Source organism: Condylura cristata, unplaced genomic scaffold, assembly GCF_000260355.1.
Source record: "Condylura cristata isolate star-nosed mole 26May11 unplaced genomic scaffold, ConCri1.0 scaffold00005, whole genome shotgun sequence".
NCBI classification, from domain to species: Eukaryota; Metazoa; Chordata; class Mammalia; order Eulipotyphla; family Talpidae; genus Condylura; species Condylura cristata.
In genome coordinates this window covers 48,787,920-48,808,982 of record NW_004567106.1, presented here as the reverse complement: position 1 = coordinate 48,808,982, position 21,063 = coordinate 48,787,920, and the positions used below count along the sequence as shown (strand labels likewise).

Below are 21,063 nucleotides of genomic sequence, written 5' to 3'. Positions count from 1 at the left end.
TATAGTTGCCTATTGATTTTGATTTTGATATTTTGTTATATATATATATTTTTTTTCCTGATCCCTTCTTTGGATCCTCTACATGCCTCCTGAGAATGAAACTGGTATTTTTCTTTCTGGTTTATCTCACTGAGCATGATCCCTTCCAGCTCCATCCATGTTGTTGCAAATGGCATGCGTTTATCTTTTTGATTGCTGAGTAATACTCCACTTTGTATATATACCACATTTTCTTGATGCCTTGATCCATTTTTGAGCATTTGGGTTGTTTCCAAAGCTTATCTATTGTAAATAGTGCTGCAATAGACATAGGGATGCAGGTGTCCTTTTGAATTAATGTTTTTGTGTCCTTTGGGTAGACATCTAGGAGTGGAATTGCTGGATCATATGGAACCTCCATTTTTAGCAGTTTGAGTAACCTCCAAATAGCTTTCCATGGTGGTTAGACCAGCTTGCATTCCCACCAGCAGTGTAGGAGAGTTCCCTTTCCCTCCACCAACATTTGTTGTTGCTGGCAATCAGTATTTCCCTGATTATGAGTGATGTTGAACATTTTTTCATATGCCTGTTGCCCATTTGCATTTCCTCTTCAGAGAATTGTCTTTTTAGCTCTTCTGCCTATTTTTTGATTGGGTTGTGTTGTTTACTTTGTTGAGCTTTGTCAGCTCTTTGTGGATCTTTGTGATCAGTCCTTTATCATTCGTGTTGTGTGCAAAAATCTCCCAATCAGTATGGTGTCTCTCTGTTTTGGTTAATGTTTCTTTTGCTGTACAAAGCTCTTTGATGTGGGATAGCATTATGGTTTTAGATTTGCATGTCTCTAATAAGTGATGATGAACACTTACCTGTGAGCAGTCTGTATTCCTTGAAGAAGTATATATTCAGATCCTCTATTTTAATCTGATTTTTTATTGTTGTCTAGTTGTATAAGTTCTTTATATATTTTGGATATTAATCATTTGTAACATGTTTGATTTATGAATCTTTTCCAATAAAGAAGGCACCTTTTCTTTTAGATGATGGGTTATCTTGTTGTGCAGGAACTTTAGTTTGATGTAGACCCATTGTTTTTGCTTTTCTTTCCCTTATCATGGGAGTGAATCTATAAAGACTTTGCTAAGGCTTTTATCATCTGTATTTCCATCTGTGTATTTTATGTGTTCACATATTTCAATTCTTTAATCCGTTTTGAGTTAATTTTTGTGTGTAGCATAAGGAAATGGTCTCTTTTCATCCTTGTATATGTAGGTATTGTTTCCCCAAAACTATTTACTGAAGACATGTTCCTTTCTCATAGGTTCTTAGTTCCTTTGTTGTGTATTAAATGTCCATATATGTATGAATTTATTTCTGGGCTCACACTTCATTCCATTGATCTGTTTTTAGGCCAATGTCATGCTGTTTTGATTACTACAATGTTGAAATATATTTCAAATTGGGAAGCATGATCTCTGTTGATGGCTATCAGACTGTAATCTAATCAGGATTCACTTAAAGGTAGGCATAATTTGGTCCCAGAATCAAGGAGCAGCCACAGGATGTGTTACATCGGGGCATAAAGGAATTTTAAAGGACCAAGTGAGGAGATGGGCTAAGGTTAGATGATTTGTGCTAAAACTTTGGATTGGTTCTTGAGTCCATTTGTCTGCCTCTAATTGACAAACATCTTCAGACAGAAGGCTGAAGTATGGGGCTGCTTTATAACAGCTAATGATCTCTTCTTTTTATGGTCACAAGGCTGAGACCAGCTGTTTAAATGTCACTTAGAAGTCTTAACATGGCCATTAGAAACAAAATATCTGTTTACTCAACAGCTTCCCCATTTCTCCCTTTTTGCCATGAAAGGCAAATGCCCTTTCAGTGATCAATTCAGTAATTACCAGAGTAGGGACAGTTCCTCTGCTATGGTTTCCTTCTTTTCCTGTGTTGGAGACTACGTCATATACTTCTCCCCAAAAGTGAAACCTGATCTCCTAAAGGTAGTCCTTTGGTGGCAGGGTTACTAAAGATAACTCTGTTCTAACAAATTCTGTATACAGGGTCTTTTTGCAGGGTTGGAAGACACAATTCTGTCACAGCAACACTCTAGAATTATAGCAGAACACAAATTTACCTAATAAAATTATGTTATGGGCAAGTAATAACAGAAGGGGTCTGACCTGAAGAATTTCTCTAAACCATGAACCAGTGTTCCCTGGCAACCACCAAAGCAAGTAGTTGTAGAGATTCAATTATTTTTCCTATAGCAAGTGAGCATTTTGGCTAATGCTATATGCATTTCTACTTATCCTGATATATTATAGTGCATGCTCCTCAAATGTTTCAAAAACTGGCATTTGAGACAGAACCGAAGTTAGTCATAGGGACAATTAAGGGCATATAATGCTCAGAGTGAGGGTTTTGATGACATATCTACTAATTGGTTGGATAGCCTCTTTCAGAAAGACTGAGACCGCCTAAACCAGTGAATTGTTTTTCCAAATAGCTCTTGGGGTTATACACAAGAATAGACAGCAAGATAAATAATATGAGAAGAGCGAGCTATGGGTATTCACATTTAAAGGTACTTCTAGAGAGATGAGAGCTCATGAACTGTTAAATACAGATGTGAAAAATCGTTTACTTAAAAGCATATGCATGCAATCCTAATATAACAGTACACTAATTAGGCATATAAACTCTATACAATACTCCAGCTTGATATAGTAAAGTTAGTATTGTAAGAATTCTAATGAGTAAATTATTTGAGTCTATTCTATTTAATAGGATAATTTGAATATTATGATTCAGTAGGCCTGGTCCTGAGTTTTGGGTAAGCAGTACCTATCAGATGCCATCTGCTTCATGAAGTGAAGGCTTAAACTCTCCAGTTGGATGACTTCTAGATTTTGGGTCAAAGATCATCTTTAAGTGAGAGAGAAGGGTTCATAGTTCATTCCCTGTAATTTAGCTACATAAAAATTAAGACCACATAATGGGTACTAGATTGGAGATTGTGTCTTTTTTAGTTAACAAAATCTCCAGGCTTTATCTCAGGGTAGGTATTTCAATTCTTTAAAGTGAAAGCACTGGGCTCTCCCTGGTGGCAGAAGGTTTTAAAGCACAGCACTACCAAGCTAGCCAAGCTAGCCACAGCTGCTTTAGCATGAGTTTAGTCCTCAGCCAGGGAGATGGCCCATATGGCACGGCAAGCCTCTCCTGTCTCTCCTGTTCTGCTCCCCTGTCTCTAGTGAGTCTTCTCACCACCCCTGCACCTCTGGCCTGTACCCCAGTTCCGTATGCATAAATAAATCTGTAAAAAACTAAAAATAAAAAATAAGGTGAAAGCACTAGTGAGGTGAAATAGTGGACTCTAACAACTAAGTTTCTTTTTTATTAACCATCTTAGATTGTTGTTTACAATAGGAAAGGATTTCTCCTTCTAAAAGGTTAGGTTCAGTGATTCCCAATATATAGATCTTCTAGTACAAGCAGTCATATATTTAATACATGGCATTTCTATGGAAACGGAAAAAAAAAATAGTGAATGTTAGGAGTAGATTATAATCCCAGTTTCTGAGTTCTGAATTAGGCAACCAGTAGAAAAGACTTTTAGCTGTCAAGCTCAAAACATCTTTAAGTGGAATAAAGGCAGGTTCTGGAAATCTGGGAGGTTTTCTTCTGGGTTGCAGATTGAATGTGTTATGATCCCTCTGAGTGACCAAGACAGCAACAGGCATAAAGATTAAGATTGTCTACTCATGAGCTGTTGCACTGATGGGTTTTTCAATTCTAGCTTGTATGATTTCATAAAAAGGGCATTTTTAACTTTTAATTTTAAGTCACAAGGATGTGAGGAAAAAATGTTAGGTTGGAGAGGCAGTCCAGTAAATTTTCAGTTAAAATACTAATTCAGTCTCATATAAGACACATTTTAATGCTATGTAATTTATTTAAATTTCAAAGTAAAACCATTTGTCTAAGCTGCTATAGCTAAACATATACTCCTACATTTTTAAAAAATATTTATTTACTTGTGCATACAGAACTGGGGTACAGGCCAGAGGCTCAGGGGCTGTGAAAGGCTTCACCAGAGACAGAGTGGGGAGCAGACAGGCAGAGCGATGAAGTACACTGCTGAGCGGAGCAGCGGGCGGGTCAGTAGAGGCCTGCGGCACCATGTGGTCACTTCTGGGGAAGGCAGGAATCGAACTCATGCGGAAGTGGCTTTAGCTTCTTAGTGCTGTGCTTTTAACTTGCTGCACCACCAGGGGAGGGCCCGTACTCCTACATATTTTTAAGTCCCAAATATACCAGTATACCAATTTGTATAAAAGTTGGTATCTTCAAAGGTGTTAAAGCAATAATTAAGTAAATTTAGAAATAGTACATTATGATAGTTTCATAGTAAAATAAACCATTTCTTAAAAGATTTTAAATAATTTTCATGTCAAGACAAAATACAAAGACTTTGTTTTTCATTACCCTCTATTTTTTTGTCCAAAATTATGGTAGCACAAGTACGGTTGGTATCTACAATCAACAGAGCAAATAAGTTGCCTACTATGAATAGCTGTCATTTGTCATAGTTAATTTATTTTAAATAAAAACAGTTCATTTTTAAAACTCTTAATTTTACTTTCTTTGTCAATAAATCAAATTTAAATTGTTTATGTGCATGTAAAGCATTAGAAATGCATATGTGTATATATACTTACACATCCACACAAATCCTTAAAAAAAATTCCATTTCTTCTGGTCTTTTTTTTGTTTTAAAATTATATTTAATGCTGTTATGATCTGTTCTGCTATTATGCTACATTTGACATTATGAGAATGAGTTAAAACCATGTATTCCTACTCAGAGCAGATAAAATAATTTTAAAAATGTTTTATAAGAGTTAAAGATCATTATCAGTTCATTTAGTCCCATGTAATCAATTTTTGCACTTTTTACATTCAGCCTCATAAAACTCTGAATTTTCTTTTTTATTCAGTTTTAAATAAGCCTATAATCTAGATATTTGTTAAAGTTTTTCATGAATCTTGAACATGCTACATACTGGTAAAGTAAATAACTTTAGTAAATGACAAACTTTGAGTGATTATAGGTAAAGATCTGATAATGTACTTACAAGGAAATTTTTTTAATTTTCATAGAATACAGTATTTTAAACTATTAGAATGTCAAGTAATATACTACAGCATCATGTTTAAATAATTTCTATTTTTTTTTAAAGATTTTTAAAGATTCATACAGAACTGGGATACAAGCTAGAGGTGCAGGGGTGGTTAGAGGCTTCACCAGAGACAGAGTAAGGAGCAGAACAGGCAGATCTACAAAGTACACTGCTGAGGGGAGCAGCGGGCGGGTCAGGAGAGGTCTGCTGCGCCATGTGGATCTCCTCCTGGGCAGGGGATCAACTCATGCTGAAGCGGCTGTGGTGGGTTTGCAGTGCTGTGTCCTAACCCGTTGCGTCACCAGGGAGTGCCCTAAATAATTTTTAGAACACTGTTAATATTGTATATCTTCAAAAATGTAAATTAAGAAGGCTTAATCTTAGTTGACAGTGCTTCCTATGGAATTCAAATCAAATTAACCTACTATGTATGTTATCTTTCCTTTTATAGATTTAGGAGGTATTCTTCCAGAGATCCTCTGGAAAAGCATCTCATAGTAACTAAATCAAGAGACTATCTAGAATCAGTTTCTAGGAAATTTGTCAAGTGTCAAATGATTTGTCAAATAAGACATAGATTGCTATGAGACAATCCATTAAATCAAAGTGACAAAGATTTCAAAGTCATCTATGGAAGTTTAGCTCCTCTTCCAACATAGTAACTCAGATTCCAGCCTCTAGTCAGGCATTGGTATCTAGCAGAACTGCCCACAGCACCATGTGGGTCACTGCCATGGCAGGAATTGAACTAGCACAGAAGTGGCCAAGGCCACCACACCACCAGGGAGGGCCCAGCTATCTCTTTTCCTTGCTGCAGAAGGAAAAGCTTCTCAAAACAAGCATGTTTTGATGCCATTTTTCTTAGAACAAAATTTACCTTTTCCTTAATGAAAACCTATTTCCATTCCTTACATAAATATTTTCTTTAGTTTAATTGCATTTAGAATGTTAATTTAGATTTCTTAACCTTTAGGAACCTTAATGTCTAATAGCAATTGTGAGTAGAGTGAGACACCAACACTTTTTAGACTGAAAAATACTTTTCATATGCTTCATAGTAGATGTCAAGGTGGCACAAGATATGTTTATTAGCATATTTAAATATCTTTAGTTAAAAATACGTAATGGTCATAACATTTAAAACATGCTATGATTTTTAGTTAGTGTTCATTTATCAGAGATTATCCCAGATCATGTTAATTTGATATACTTTTGGGTGAAATCCTGGGTACTTTATTCTTTTTGTTGTAATGGTAAATGGGATTGGTTTGCTGTCTTTCTGCTAGTTTTTTTGTTAGCACTATAGATATATAGCATACCTATGTATATTGCTTTTGTAACCTTCAACTTTGTTGTATTATTTCTAATATTTAGTAGAATTTTAGGATTATATATATATTACATGCCATATGTAAATAGTGACAGGTTTACTTCTTCCTTCCCCATCCATTCTCCTTTTCCTTTCTTGCCTAAGTGCTCTGTCTAGGACTTGAACTGTTGAATAATAGCAGTAAGAGTAGATATCTATATTTTTCTTGAACTTAGAGGAAATGTACATTTTATCATTGACTATGTCAGGACTTGATTTATCACCAATGATCTCTATTATGTCAGATTAAGGAATATGAGACATCATATTCCTTCTATCCCTGTTTTACTGAGATTTTTCAGGGATAGGTATTGATTCTTATTAAATGCTTTTATGCCTCTATTGAGAGAATCATGTATATGTCTTTTTATTGATGTTATATATGTATTCTTTAATGTATTGTTGAATTCTGGAAGTATTTTATTGAGAACTTTTTTAATCTCTGTTCACCAGAGGTAATGGTCTATAATTTGTATGTGTCATGTCCTTCTCTAGTGTTTCTGTTAGGGTATTGTTTGCCTTATAAAATGAGTTAGGAAACATTTCCTCCTCAATTTTTTGGGCATGTTCAGGATGGACAGGTTTTAGAATTTGGAAATCTGATAGAACTCATCAATGAAGCTGTTTGGTTGTAGACCTTTGATTATTGATTGGTAGGCTTTGACTAGTCTTACTTGTTTTTTGTTTTTTTTTTTTTATTTTCCCTGTGTCAGTCTAGGGAGGCCACATGCTTCAAAGAATTTTTGTGAGAATTCTTCTGAAATGCTTCATTTCTTCTCTATTGTCTAGTTGTGTGTTTATAGAAGTCTCTTAAGATCCCTTGTATTTCTGTGGCATTTGTTATTTCTTTCATTTCTGGTTTTGACTTTTCTTAGTGAATCTTGTTAGACTTATTCTTTTATGGTTTTTAGGTACCAGGTGAGGTTGAAATAATTGCCCATTTTTAATAAGACAGCTTGCCATATATTAACTCTTCCCTGTGTGCTTTCTACCATTCTTTGGAATTTATATGAATTTAATCTTCATGACATTCTGAGATAAGTGCCATGTTATTCCCCTTAAACAGATGAGAAACTGCTTGAGATAAGAAATTTACCCAAAACTAGATTTGGTGTGAATATAGGCAATTAGTCTTTACTCTTAACGATTTTACTTAATTCCAATTATTCCTAGAGTTGGAAATGAGCATAGACACTATTTCATGAAGCATCTTTGTTTTGCCTATGGGAAAAGACTCAATAGACTGCCTGAATTTGATTCCTATACCATTGTCACCATTATGAGAACTAAAGCTTTAAATTTTTTGTTCTTATTATCTCTTTTGAGGCTACTAAAAAGACGAAACTTTAATGCATCCACTAGGGAGTTAGCAATTCTAGAGATCTGAATAGCAACATTTATTGAATAGTAAAAAAAAGCTAGTTGTTTAGATTTGTATTTTGCTTATAATGAACTCAATTAAATTTCAGCATGCTTCACTACAAATCAACATTAACATTGTGATAAATCTCACATTGTAAATCTGAAATAAGTGTAAGTATAAATTCAGGAAATTAAGACTCAAAGATTAATTTGTATACGCACAGGTGGTATGTGACTGGGTTAGAATCGAACCAAAGTCAGCTCTAGACCTTGAGTTCTGGAAGTTACCTGTTTTTTAAATGGGGGGTTTTTTCACATAGAAGAATATATTACGTCCATTTATATAATGCTTTGTAACATGCATTTGACATGCTGTTTCTTAGTTGGGCCTCATTTTCTTTAGACTTCTGTGTGTAATATTCCCCAAGCCTGACTTTTTTTAATGAAATTCCAACATTGGCTTCTGTGTGTTGCATAAAAGGATTCTGATTCTTTTACATGAGAAATTTTAGGACATGAAAATGTTAAATATTTTCATTTTGGTGCTTTTCTATTATGTTAAGTTTACACCTGCTTTCAAAGTTGAACTGCATCTTAAAGTTTGAAAGTGAACACAGTATGATAATTAAAAAGCAAAGGAAAAAAGTTCATTCATTTACTGTTTTTGGACAACTTGAGTTTACCTTATTTACAGGGAGTTAGTTGTTTGAAGCCCAAGAACTAGACTAAGGTCACAGTTGACTTTAGGCTGAAGCATAAAGTGTAAGTTTTGCTTGCCAATAAAATTAAACTTTCTGAAAGTGGCAAGTAGCTAAAACATTATTTTGACTTACTCAGGACATATTTGCCATGTGATCAAATTAGTCACTTATTTTTGTTATTTAATAGAGTTTAATATTTTCTTAGCTAAGCATATGTACTTAAAATAACCTGGTGGAAATACTTATTTTTAAAAAACAAGTTTCTGAGGAAAAGTTGAATAAGTTTCTCAGTAAATTGATTAAGAAGACTACAAAATACCCCGCATCACCTGTTGTCTATAAATAACTTAATTATTAAGTATTATCATTGTTGTCTAACCAAAGTAAGGGTATTTATGAAGGTAACTGGAGTTTTAAGTTGATTTCTCACTTGAGTTATATATGAATTGACTCACAATTGAAGTTAATCACACAGTTGCTTGCTAAATTATAAACTCTTTAGTACTTTTTTAAATGGTAGAGACTATATTTTAATTTCACAATAAAATGTTAGTAATGGTAAGTTTTGTAATCGATTGATGCAGAAGTCAGTAAAATTGTTAATATTCCATGCACATGAATATTTAAAGAAAAGCCTGTCTCTATGTCTAATAGATTTAGAAAACAGGACCAAATTTCAAACCTTTCCTTCTGTAGGAAATAATTTTTGCTAGGTAGCATATTCATAGCCTTAAGTGGCTTAATTAAAACAAAAGGGAAACATTTACAATTCCATGTCTCATTATCTGTCCCCATTCTAACTAATTTTTCAGAATGTCATGCAATTTCCTCATAACTATTGGTACTGGTATAGAAAAGCTGTTTAAATGCCTGAACTTATTCTTGCTTCTAAAAATGTATATTGCAAAATAAACATACCTGTAAAATAACTGAATCGGCCAGTCTTACTTGGGCAGGGTTTTTTTTTAATGTCTTCAGATAGCACTGCACGTCTTTAGAAGCCATACTATTACCTATTGCTTCAGTAGCAGCTTCACATAATCCAGTTTTATGGCCTGAGAAGGTATTTGTGATCCTTGATATATATATTAGAAATAGTGAATTTAGTTTCTTATATTGCTATTTGATTAGAAAACTAGGTAATGTACCAGTAAAGTTAAAGGTAGAAAAAAAAAATCAGTGATTTTATATCATTTATTTAGTAAATGTTTTTAGTGAACGGCTGTAAAAATTTGAAAGTAATCATAGGGGTTTTATTGATCAAAGTATCTTCTGTTGTAGAGCAACATAAGCAATTTAAGTTAAAGAAATTGAAAAGTAAGTGAAATTGTTTAATAATATAACCTGGTACACTTAGGAAGTAACTACAAAACCAATATAGTAATTATAAAAACTACCTTGTATCTTTAAAGTAATAAGCTGTCATAAAATGTTTATTGCACTCACTGAGAAATTATTAATCCAGCCAACATAAACAATGTAGGTTCTCTTGGATTTGCACAAGCTACATAAGACAAAATTAAAGTAAAAGTAGGTTTTTAGTAACATTAAGGTAGCAAATAACAAATATGTAAAATCAGTAAGAAAATGTAATAGAAATTATTCCATTAAAAAAATAGCAGGAATATAAAATATCTAGAAATACTTTTTAAATTGTTATAAAAGATGACTTGAATAAATGGAAAATCATGTTATACCTTCTGAGATAGACAACACTGTGTCTTGGTAAGCATTTGCTTGTATAACGGAAAGTTTTTCAGAGCTGAGCTGTACTTCCTATGTTATCTAAAATTAATTACCATCTTTGATGGCTCTGGCTTTAACTCCCATTTTAAGATGACGTACCATATGATGGAAGGGAATGGAGTTATGTGTGGGAAGGGAATGGAGTTATGTGTATTACAGCCTTCTCATGAACTTGCATCCTGACCTTGTACTGTGTTAATGATCCAGCTTGGAATAAGGTATGCATACTTGTAATGTGCCCAGCTCCCTGTAGAAACAAAGCAAAAATCACGTACGTTTCAAATTAGTTTTTTCTTATACATAGTGTATGTAGTTCATACATAACAGGTAACACATGCACATGACATTTAGGGTAAGACATAGCAGGGTCAGCAGACCAAAAGTCTTCAGGTATTGGAGTTAACAAAATCATGATACTAAGTTGAAGATAGACCCTAATGGTAGGAAGTCAGAAAACATAGAAAGTGACAAAGTAGATTTGAAAAAAATTCTAAAGAAGTTTTAGAATTAGAAAATAAAATACCTGCAATCAACCCAATGTGTAAGCCTAATAGGCCAAGCTAATGCAACTTTTAGTGAGCTGAATATATACTTAAGAAATTATGCAAGACAACAGAAAAGGGAAAAAGAAAAATTGTATGCAGGGAAAAAGGATAAGATTTAAATGAAGATGAATCTGTTTTATTAGGGTCCCACAAAATGAAGACCCATGGAAATACTGAACAGCTAAATAAATTAATTGGACAGGGAATAGCACAAAAACAGATCCCCAAAATACCTGATTTATGACAAAGATAGCACTAAAAAGTGGAATGTTTAATATTTTCAGTAGTTGGTAGTTACACAATTGGGTCTTCCTAAATAAGTTACATGTGGATTATAGAGCAAAATGTGAAGGGCAAACACATAAAGCATTTCAACCCAAATGATCAGAGGTATTTAACATAATTAGAACTTGATATTCTTTTCTGGTTTTAACATAATGGAAAATTAAAAGCAATGTAAATGTCAGTAGAGGAACAACTAGTTAAAATTTTGTACCTATGGTAGAAATGCCTTGATGTTTACAAACATTTATGATATATTAGTTTATGCAACATTAATTGATCATCCCACTTTGATAAATCTAGTTTGCATGAAGTCCACAAACCTTCCAAAATGTTAGTAGCTCTGTATGGATAAAATTACTTGTTTAGTTATTTTTAACTTTCTAATGTTTCTAAATTGAACATATAAATGTACATAATTGAAAACAGCATGTACAAAAATAAGGCATTAGATCCATTTAACTATGAGTCAATATCCTATTTTTATTATACTTATGACTTAATGACACCTATTGTGACAAAAATGTGTGCTCATATATGTAGGCACAGGATGGTATAGTAACAATATACAGAACATAAAATAGTATAAGAATTCCAAAGATGTACTTAAGGCTGTGATTCCTTTAATTTGTTTCTACTAATTACTACCTAATCTTGTCATATTTCTTCCTTCCCACTTTCTGTTCACTTTTAGTGTTTAAATCTCCTTTATATGTGTGTCTGTTTTACATTTTTTAATTCATTAGCTACAATATTTTTAAAGTTCAAAGTTTAAACATTAAAATGGAATTCAGTTTAATAGTTTTAGCAACTTTAAGGTTTTCTCGTGGTTTCTAGACTTAACAGGAAAAACAAAAGGGCCCCATTCTAAAGTACCTTTTCTCAAAAAAAGTGCAATTTGAAAAGTTATTTAAGTCATGCGAGTTTTAAAGGAAAGAATTTCATTTCTGACTTTTTCTGTCATAGCAACTGTCATAGCAAATGTGGTTATTTTTTGGTTTGGATGAGATATTTGTCAAATACACAAATATATCATGCTGTAGTTTTTGGAGCAGCTTGTAAGAGACAGACATAAATTTAGAGTTCACTGCTCATCTCTATACTTGCCTGCTTGAACTGTTTTTGATCATCATTTGTTCTTTTCAGAGTAGGGACAAAAATTGTGTGTGTGTATACATGTATGTAAATACACATAAGTACATAGCACGATCATACACAATATGTAAACATGCTGTTTTTAATTTTTCAGCCAGCAAATGGAGTATTCTTGAGTATGTTTCTAATTGTTTTGCCATTGGAATCCATGGCTCATGGACTCTTCCATGAATTGGGTAATTGTTTAGGAGGAACATCTGTTGGATATGCTATTGTGATTCCCACTAACTTCTGCAGGTAATTGAATTAGTAATCACTAGTTAATGTTTTCCTAATATACAACAGCTCTTTTCAAAACACATTTTAAACTTTAATATTCTGGGTGTTTTGTCATTTTTCCTAAAAACATGTCTTCAGGGTTCAGTTTGAACTTTATAAATGACTACAACTTATATAAGCTACACATCAGCAAATATGGGTAAGTTTTCTAAGAAAAGGTTCTACCTCTTTTTCAGAAAGGGATATTGTGTTTTAAAGAAGTTCCAGGAAACAGTATCATAAAAAACAATGGACCTTAAGAGCCCTAAGTTCTAGTTCTTTGCTTTCTTAGACAAATTATAATTTCTCTGTACCTCAATGTCTTTATCAAGACAACAAAATGCAAGTGACACAGTATTTTATCCATCTCAGAGGACTGTAATAATGAAAATGTGATTGTAAAAACTCCTAACATTTTCTAGTCATACAAGTACCAAGAATTCAAATTGGCATTGAAGTTTTTTTTAATCCCAGCAAATTGATAAATTTCTGTTACAGCTGAAAACCTTAGAGATAGAGAAAAAGTGGTTCTTTGCTATACATGAATTCTGATGACCATGTTTCAATACTTTCCCTTGGTGGAGGCTGGCAGGACGTGAAGTCAAAGATTTCAAATATTTTACATAACACAAAATAGACAGTAATAAATATTTTCCTCCAAGTTAAAAAAAAAACTTAGGGTCCCAAAAAGAAAGATAACTGTGTGGGGAGAAAAGTGTATATAGTAGTTTTCAGGTACATTTATAGCTTGTTATTTTTTGGTAATTGATTAAAATTAATATGGAACAGAATGTTTTATTCTAAAGTGTTAATGGAGTAATATTGTAAGAAAAGTTTGCAAATTTCTGTCGACCTCTAATATTGATGGTATTTTGATCATCTTTCTAGAGTACCATTTTACATTTTGTTCCATGACCAAATTAAAAGTCTTCCATTAGTAAATTTAGCTTATTACCAAAATACCTATACTTTAATGATTGTTTTAAAATAACATATGTAAATGCTTTCATTTATATACCTTAGGCTACTAAGGCTTCAACAGTTGTGATGTTTCATATTTTTTAAAGATTTATGCATACAAGAATTGGGGTACAGGCAAGAGGTATGGGAGTAAGAGGATTCACTGGAGACAGTGGGGAGCAGAACAGGCAAATCAACTGAAATACACTGCTAAGGGGAGCAGCAGGAAGGACGAGAGTTCTGCTGCACCATGTTAATCACCTCCCTGGCCAGGGATTGAACTTAATGCTGAGTGGCTGCAGTTTCACAGTGCTTCACTCAAACCCCTTGTGCCACCAGGGAGACCCTAAGTATTGTTTTATTAAGATTTCCTTCAAGAAAAGTAGTCCCAGTAAGATGTTCTTTAAGCATTTGAGATAAAATTGTGCTTTTAAAAAATCTTATCATGGCCCTCCCTGGTGGCGCAGCGGGTTAAAGCACAGCACAGAGAAGCTTAAACCACTTCCACGTGAGTTCGATCCTGCCTGCCCCGGAGGTGACCACATGGCGTGGCAGACCTCTCCTGACCCGCCCGCTGCTCCCCTCAGCAGTGTACTTCATCGATCTGCCTGTTCTGCTCCCTACTCTGTCTCTGGTGAATCCTCTCACTCTCTCTGGCCTGTACCCCAGTTCTGTATGAATAAATATATCTTTAAAAAAAAATCATCATAAGAATGTGACAAAAGAACCTCCCTGGTGGCCTAGTGTTAAGTCTTGGCACTATCACCACTATGGCCTGAGTTGGATCCTGGGTGGGGGAGCTGACCCACATATGGTGCACAGACCTCTCCTATGTCACCCACTGCTCCCCTCAGCAGTGTATTTCCGTAGATGCAAATGTTCTGCTCCCTGCTTTGTCTCTGAATCCTTTCACCCCTTACATCTGACCTGCACCCCAGTTCTATGCCCAAAAAGTGATATAAACGAATACTTTTTAAATACCAAAATAATATATTTTTTTTCTCCTTCAGTCCTGATGGTCAGCCAACACTTCTTCCACCAGAACATGTACAGGACTTAAATTTAAGGTCGACTGGCATGCTCAATGCCATCCAAAGATTTTTTGCTTATCATATGATTGAGACCTATGGATGTGACTATTCCACAAGTGGACTGTCTCTTGATACTCTACATTCCAAACTGAAAGCTTTCCTGGAACTTCGAACTGTGGATGGACCAAGACATGACACATATGTTTTATATTACAGTGGGCACACCCATGGGACAGGAGAATGGGCCCTTGCAGGTAAATTCACTTATGATATTTTCACTATTGTTAAGATTTACAGAAATGGAATGTGACACCTAAAAGCTGGTGATTAAATTTCTTAAATCTTTGAGGATTGTTTCAAAGCCATTTTTTGAAACACTAAATTCTGAATGTCCAGTTTACTGAAGCTTATGGCTATTTTCTCTTTTCCTAGCAAAAGTAATAGATGCCCAAGAATTGTTTCCTGTATATGTAATTTTCTAGGTGACACTTTTTTCTGTTTTCACAACAAAGTTATGGTGAAAGCACAGCTTGACATGGCCATCTTTTACCTCATAGGAATAGGTTTTGCCCCATAGTGCAGCAGCTGTACACTTATGACCTGACACACCTGACCAGCTTGCAGGTGAGCAGGTTGAACCAGGCTCAGACTGAGCTCTCTTCAGTGAGTTGCTGCCCTTTTCTGCCTGAGACACAGTCCAGGAAGACTGATTCTACCTCAGAATAGTACTAACCACCCTACAGTGAAGAAAATGCTGTAACCCATTCCAAATCAAGTAGTCAAGAACTGTAAAACTGTAAGAATTTATTAATAGCTACTTTTCTTAAAAGCTCTAAATTAGGAAACTGGATTTTACTTAATTTAGTTCTTCTTACATTTAGTTTCATAATGAAAAAAATTATGATAAATATAAAGCAGTTTATCACAGATAAACAAAGTCTTTAAAAAGCAGTTCAATTACTTGAACTGCATCAGATGGCTGTTATGATCTGAGATAAGTGTAAGGACTTTGTGCAGCTGGGCCAAAAGCCAAATGCAAGACAGAACCTATTCATATGTTCTTTGAAGCAACACACTAGTAATATGTGGAGACCATGTCTTAAAATACATTCATGCATATAGCTCAGTGGTGGTACAAACATTCTTGAAACCAATTTTTCATCGTCTTGCTTAAAACATACTGATAAGTAAAGGAATATTAGTAATGACCTGACTTTAGGTCAGGAATCCAAATTCTAAATTCTTTACTATAGTCATTTTTATTCTTAAGCAAAGAAAATGTTCAGTATGTTTTGAACTGAGACAACTGGATCTTGTGCTAGTAAACTTTTTCTAATTATAAAAGTAAACATGTTCAATATAAAAATTTTGGGAAATAGACTAAAGCATATTCTGAAGACTAAACATTCAACAAAGCCTCTATTTTTCTAGAGAAACTTCTATGCCATGCCTGTTCTCCTAAAATAAACATTTGTCAATATGATGCTAGAGGATTATTGTAGACATTAAGTGAACCTATACTGCTAAGTGATGCATATCAGTGTTACTTCAAGATTGTTTTAATAAAATTGCTTCATAATGTTACATCCTAATATATTTCCATCCCCCCTTGATTATGTACATTTTTAACAGCTTTACATTAATTAGGTAGCAGGGGTATCTTTATATGTAATATTTATGTCCATTTCTGTTCTTTCCATAGGATAAATTTCTAGAGTTGGAAAGACTATCAATGTACCTTTATTCAGTCAGGACTAGAATGAGGATGGTAATTACCTCAGAAATGTAAGAGTGCTAAGAATTAATTTCTAATGCATATGTTTCAAAATTTAAATACAAATATTAAAAACCCAACTAATGAACCAAATGTAAAACTTACTGGCTGTTAACAGATTTTTAGGTCAGAATCTTACTTCAAACCTTTCTATATGCTTAAAAACTAGTCCATTGTAAACTCAAACTTCTTGATTATACGTAGAGTAGAAACCTATGTGAAAACAAAGTAATATTAAATTTTCAGTGTGTAAACCGCAGCTGTCAACTTTTTCTGTAAAGGGCCAGATATGTTTTGCCTGCGGGACATAAGGTCCCAGTTGCAAGTACTGAGCTCTGCATTATAGTGCACAAGTAGCCATGGGCAGAATGTCAGTGAATGTCATTGATGGAAATTAAAAATTTCCATACTTGTCACGTCAGAATATTCTTTTGAATTTTTTCAGCCATGGATGGGGTCGGGGGTGTGGGGGGAATTTATCATTCAAAAATAAGTGGTATGCTAGATTTGGGACCCACGATCCTTAAAATTTATAAAGGAGCAGCAAGTTAACTTTATAATTAAACTTTAAAAACATCTTTATGTCAGAAGGATGATTTCTTAAATTTGAAAAAGGTCTTTTGAAAATTCTGAAAAAATGCTTTGAATAGAAGGCTGTAGCTTTTTTCTTATTGAATTCTAGAAACTTAAACAAAATAGACATAGGAAAATGAGTGTTCTTAAGGAGAGACATCAGAAATTAACACGACTCAATTTTCTATTGCTCATAGGTGGAGACATTCTACGCCTTGACACCCTTCTAGAATGGTGGAGAGAAAAGAATGGTTCCTTCTGTTCCCGACTTATCATTGTGCTAGACAGTGAGAATTCAACCCCCTGGGTGAAGGAAGTGAGAAAAATCAATGACCAGTATATTGCAGTTCAAGGAGCAGAGATGACAAAGACAGTAGACATTGAAGAAGCTGACCCACCACAGCTTGGTGACTTCACAAAAGACTGGGTAGACTACAACTGCAACTCCAACAGTAACATCTGTTGGACTGAAAAGGGGCGTACAGTGAAAGCAGTATATGGTGTGTCAAAACGGTGGAGTGACTACACTTTACACTTGCCAACAGGAAGTGACGTGGCCAAGCATTGGATGTTACATTTTCCTCGTATTACGTATCCAGTAGTGCATTTGGCAAATTGGTTGTGTGGTCTGAACCTTTTTTGGATCTGCAAAACTTGTTTTAGGTGCTTGAAAAGATTAAAAATGAGTTGGTTTCTTCCTACTGTGCTGGACACAGGACAAGGTTTCAAACTTGTCAAATCATAACTTGGAACCCAAAGTAAAATACTGAGTTTATACTACCAGTTATCACTAACTTGCCATTTTTGTATATTATATTTTTATTTGTGGAAAATACCTTGCTACTTCTGTGGCTGCTCACTTTATTGTTCTTTATTGTTCTCAAGTAATTATGGTATATGTAAGGTGTTGGGAGTAAGCATTAGTTTATACTTAATAAAATAGGTAGGCAGTCAAATTTGACTCTGTAAATAAGAGATTAAAAATAACAATGCACTTTGAGGAATGTTTGCATCTGCCTCTGGTTAAAAAGGAAATACTTGATGTTCTGCAGTGGCCAATGAAGAAATAATGCCTTATTTTCTAGGCATATACTAGAGAATATAGACCAATGTTTTAATAGAAGACAACCACCCATTTGCTTACAGAAGATTTTTTGTGAATAGTTTGAGTTCAAGACCAGCTCTAGAATTAGACACCTGCTTAGAAGAAAAGAAAGAAGTCTGCCTGAAGTGAATGCAAAATCTGCTCATAGTCCATTCCATTCAGATGTGTTGGTTATGACCTGTTACCAGTGTACCAGAGAACCCCCAACTACTGTTTAGATCAAAGTATTCTTTTATAAGTAACTGTAGAAGACCAGAGCCTCCAAGTTACTCTACCAGACATTGTTAGGGGCCTTTCAAAGCACTGGCAATTTTAAATCTTTCTCAGGGTAACTTAATGTTTTTTAGTGAACAGTGTTTTCACCAATAAATTCCTTCTGAATAAATTACCTTTTCAAGAAATCCTGTTGAAGAAAATTAGCAATATTTTGTTTATAGGCTGTTTTTCAGTATTCAAAAATGATTTTGACCCCTGTAGATTAATGCTGTGCCATAAAAATTACTTTTCAAATCCTCAGTAATGACTTTTTCCCACAGAAGGTCATAGAGTTGCAAACAGGTTTTTTTTAATACAGGTAATGTAATACATTTTTTAAGTTCATAATGCCTTATGTAAGAAGGTATTCATTGGCAATTTAAGCATAATGGTATGGTTGTAATTTTTAAACTTTATTCAGTGTTTTGTCCGAATAAAATAGGCACTGATCAATGTATCTCCCAAGAGGTCATGTACCTCCTCTTCCCTTCAGTAATTCTTAAGTTCTAAACTTTGATTTCTGAGAAATAACAATCTTGATTTCTGGGAAATAAGAGGGGAACAGAATTAAGTTGGGGGATAATCTGAGCTTTGTTCTTTAACTGGTGTGACTTCTCACCATTGAAACCATTTTAACCCAGCCTTAGTGAGAAAATAATGCCTCTGCCACTTTCTACCTGGTGACTTGAAAATTAAAGTTTCAGTTTGGAAGAAGTCACTTAGATCAGGGAACTTATATACCACTATCTATGCAGCATCAGATTTGTGTTTTGAAAATGATTTTCCTAATGCTTTGAGTAAGATGTTGACTTTCCATGTTAAGGTTCAAATAACAATTGAATATTTTATTGTATTAAAAGATACAGAAAAATATTTATGGTTCGTAGATGATTGATTTGCAGATTTCCAATGTTTGGTTATAATTTTATCATTCATATGAAATCCTGTAATATTTCATTACTGTTCTACTCAGAAATTTTACTTAGAAGTGTTAATTTAAAATACAACTACCAAAAAAACGAAGTTACTGTTAAATAAAATCATTAAGTTCTGAGCTAATTAGCTTTAACCTAAAGCATGTCTTTTTTACTGAGACAGCCAAGTCTGAAGGTATTTGTGCATTCTTTATAAACTTACTAACTAGATAGCACATTAAAAAGGTAGCAGTTTACATGTGTGCACACACGTACATACTTTTTCCTGAGGAAGTACAGCCAGAAAAGGTCTAGACTAAAAATATGACATGAGCCAATTTAATAACCCAAGTTACAGAATATTCATTTTGTTAATATTCCTACCCGAGTAAACACAACTCCAGATGACTCTTTCAAGATAGCATCTTAAAGCTGCTAGCTTCAAAATGTTAGACTAGTATGGAGCAGGAATATTATAATCAGGATGGATTGGTTATTTTGGGGAAATATCTAACAATGAAACTCCTTTTCTTATGCTTTTCAATTTATTACATGTATTTTGGATGAGTTGCTTGGAAATAAGAATTACTTTAGGGCAGAACTTTACCATTCCACTAAGAAGAAATGGACAACATAATGTTGATTTGTTTCCCTAGGTGACACTTTGTTAAAACCACCAAAACACTACCCCCTTAAAACTGTTTAAATGTACGCAAGTCGACATCCTCCCATAGCGTTTCACTTATCCTATTTTTATTTGCTCTGATTAAACTTTTCTTTACTGGGATGCCTAGATTAAGCTTTGCATAACTTCCTCTCTTGCTCTTAATAAAAAACCACAGAAGAGACCATTTTTTCAGAAGACCACTTTTATGGCTAGTGTTTTCATACAGTATGCTTTAAAAAGGTTGTTAGTCAACAGGCACTCACAGTTAATGCAGTACTGGATTTTTGGGGTTTTTTAATAAAATCAATTCTTACTTGTATATATCTTGCTTGTAAATTTTGGCTTATTAAATACATTTGCTGTTTTGAATATACCTTTTAATTTTTTTTTTTTTCTTCTCACTCTTAGAGCTTAGTCTCTTGAAGTAATGGTCTGCATTACCTTTCCACAGGGGTTATGACATCTACATGTGTCACAACATATGTATACATATTTTATATATATATATATACACCTAAAGGAAATGGTTTGATTTTAAGAATGTGATAATACGTATTTGATAATAAGAATGTCTCATTTTTGAAACTAGTAAACTTCAGTACTTAACTACTGACAGATCTTGACTTAATTGTTTTCAGGCAGAGGCTTATGTCTTGCTATTTCTGACACGTAGTTACCCACAAGAGTCACTTGCCCTTAAAAATATTTTCTAAACACCTTCTTATTGAGTGAAATGATTTATGAGTAAGAATAAACTGGAGTAACAAATTACTATAGCTTAATTTTACATAAGTGTGTATTTTAAGATCTTCATTAAGTTAATTCCTAGACATACAGAATTGGTCAAAGTAGAACAAATCTAATATTTATAGTTAAATAATAATATCAGGATCAGTGAGTAGAAAAACTTCCAAGCACATTTAAGTGAAAACATAGTTGATGTCATCAAAAAGTAGCTTTTTGTAATTGGGTCTTAATTGTGTTGAAGTAAAAACCAAACTCAATCATTTTTCCACTAAAAGTATATAGACAGATCCTAAGTTTATCTCAAACTGAAAAAGTGATGAAAGAAGTAATTTCACTAGGCATATTGAGATGACACTATAAAGTCAGAATAAGCTCAATTTTGGGATATTTCTCTATTCACTAGTTGTAGTAAGTAATCAAAGTATGGAAACAATAGTAATATTTGTAATAGTTTTGAACA

At 33.9% G+C, this 21,063-nt stretch overlaps 1 protein-coding gene across 1 annotated transcript in view; it reads left to right on the top strand.

The window, feature by feature from the left end:
• TMEM168 (transmembrane protein 168) overlaps positions 1-19,148 on the top strand; it is a 29,725-nt gene extending 10,577 nt beyond the window's left edge. Inside the window, exons 3-5 of the mRNA XM_004676952.2 lie at positions 12,414-12,556; positions 14,548-14,822; positions 17,113-19,148. Of these exons, the coding sequence (XP_004677009.1) occupies positions 12,414-12,556; positions 14,548-14,822; positions 17,113-17,660 (966 nt within the window). The 3' untranslated portion in view covers positions 17,661-19,148. The remainder of the gene's footprint in view (positions 1-12,413; positions 12,557-14,547; positions 14,823-17,112) is intronic.
• The last annotated feature ends 1,915 nt before the right edge of the window (positions 19,149-21,063 follow it).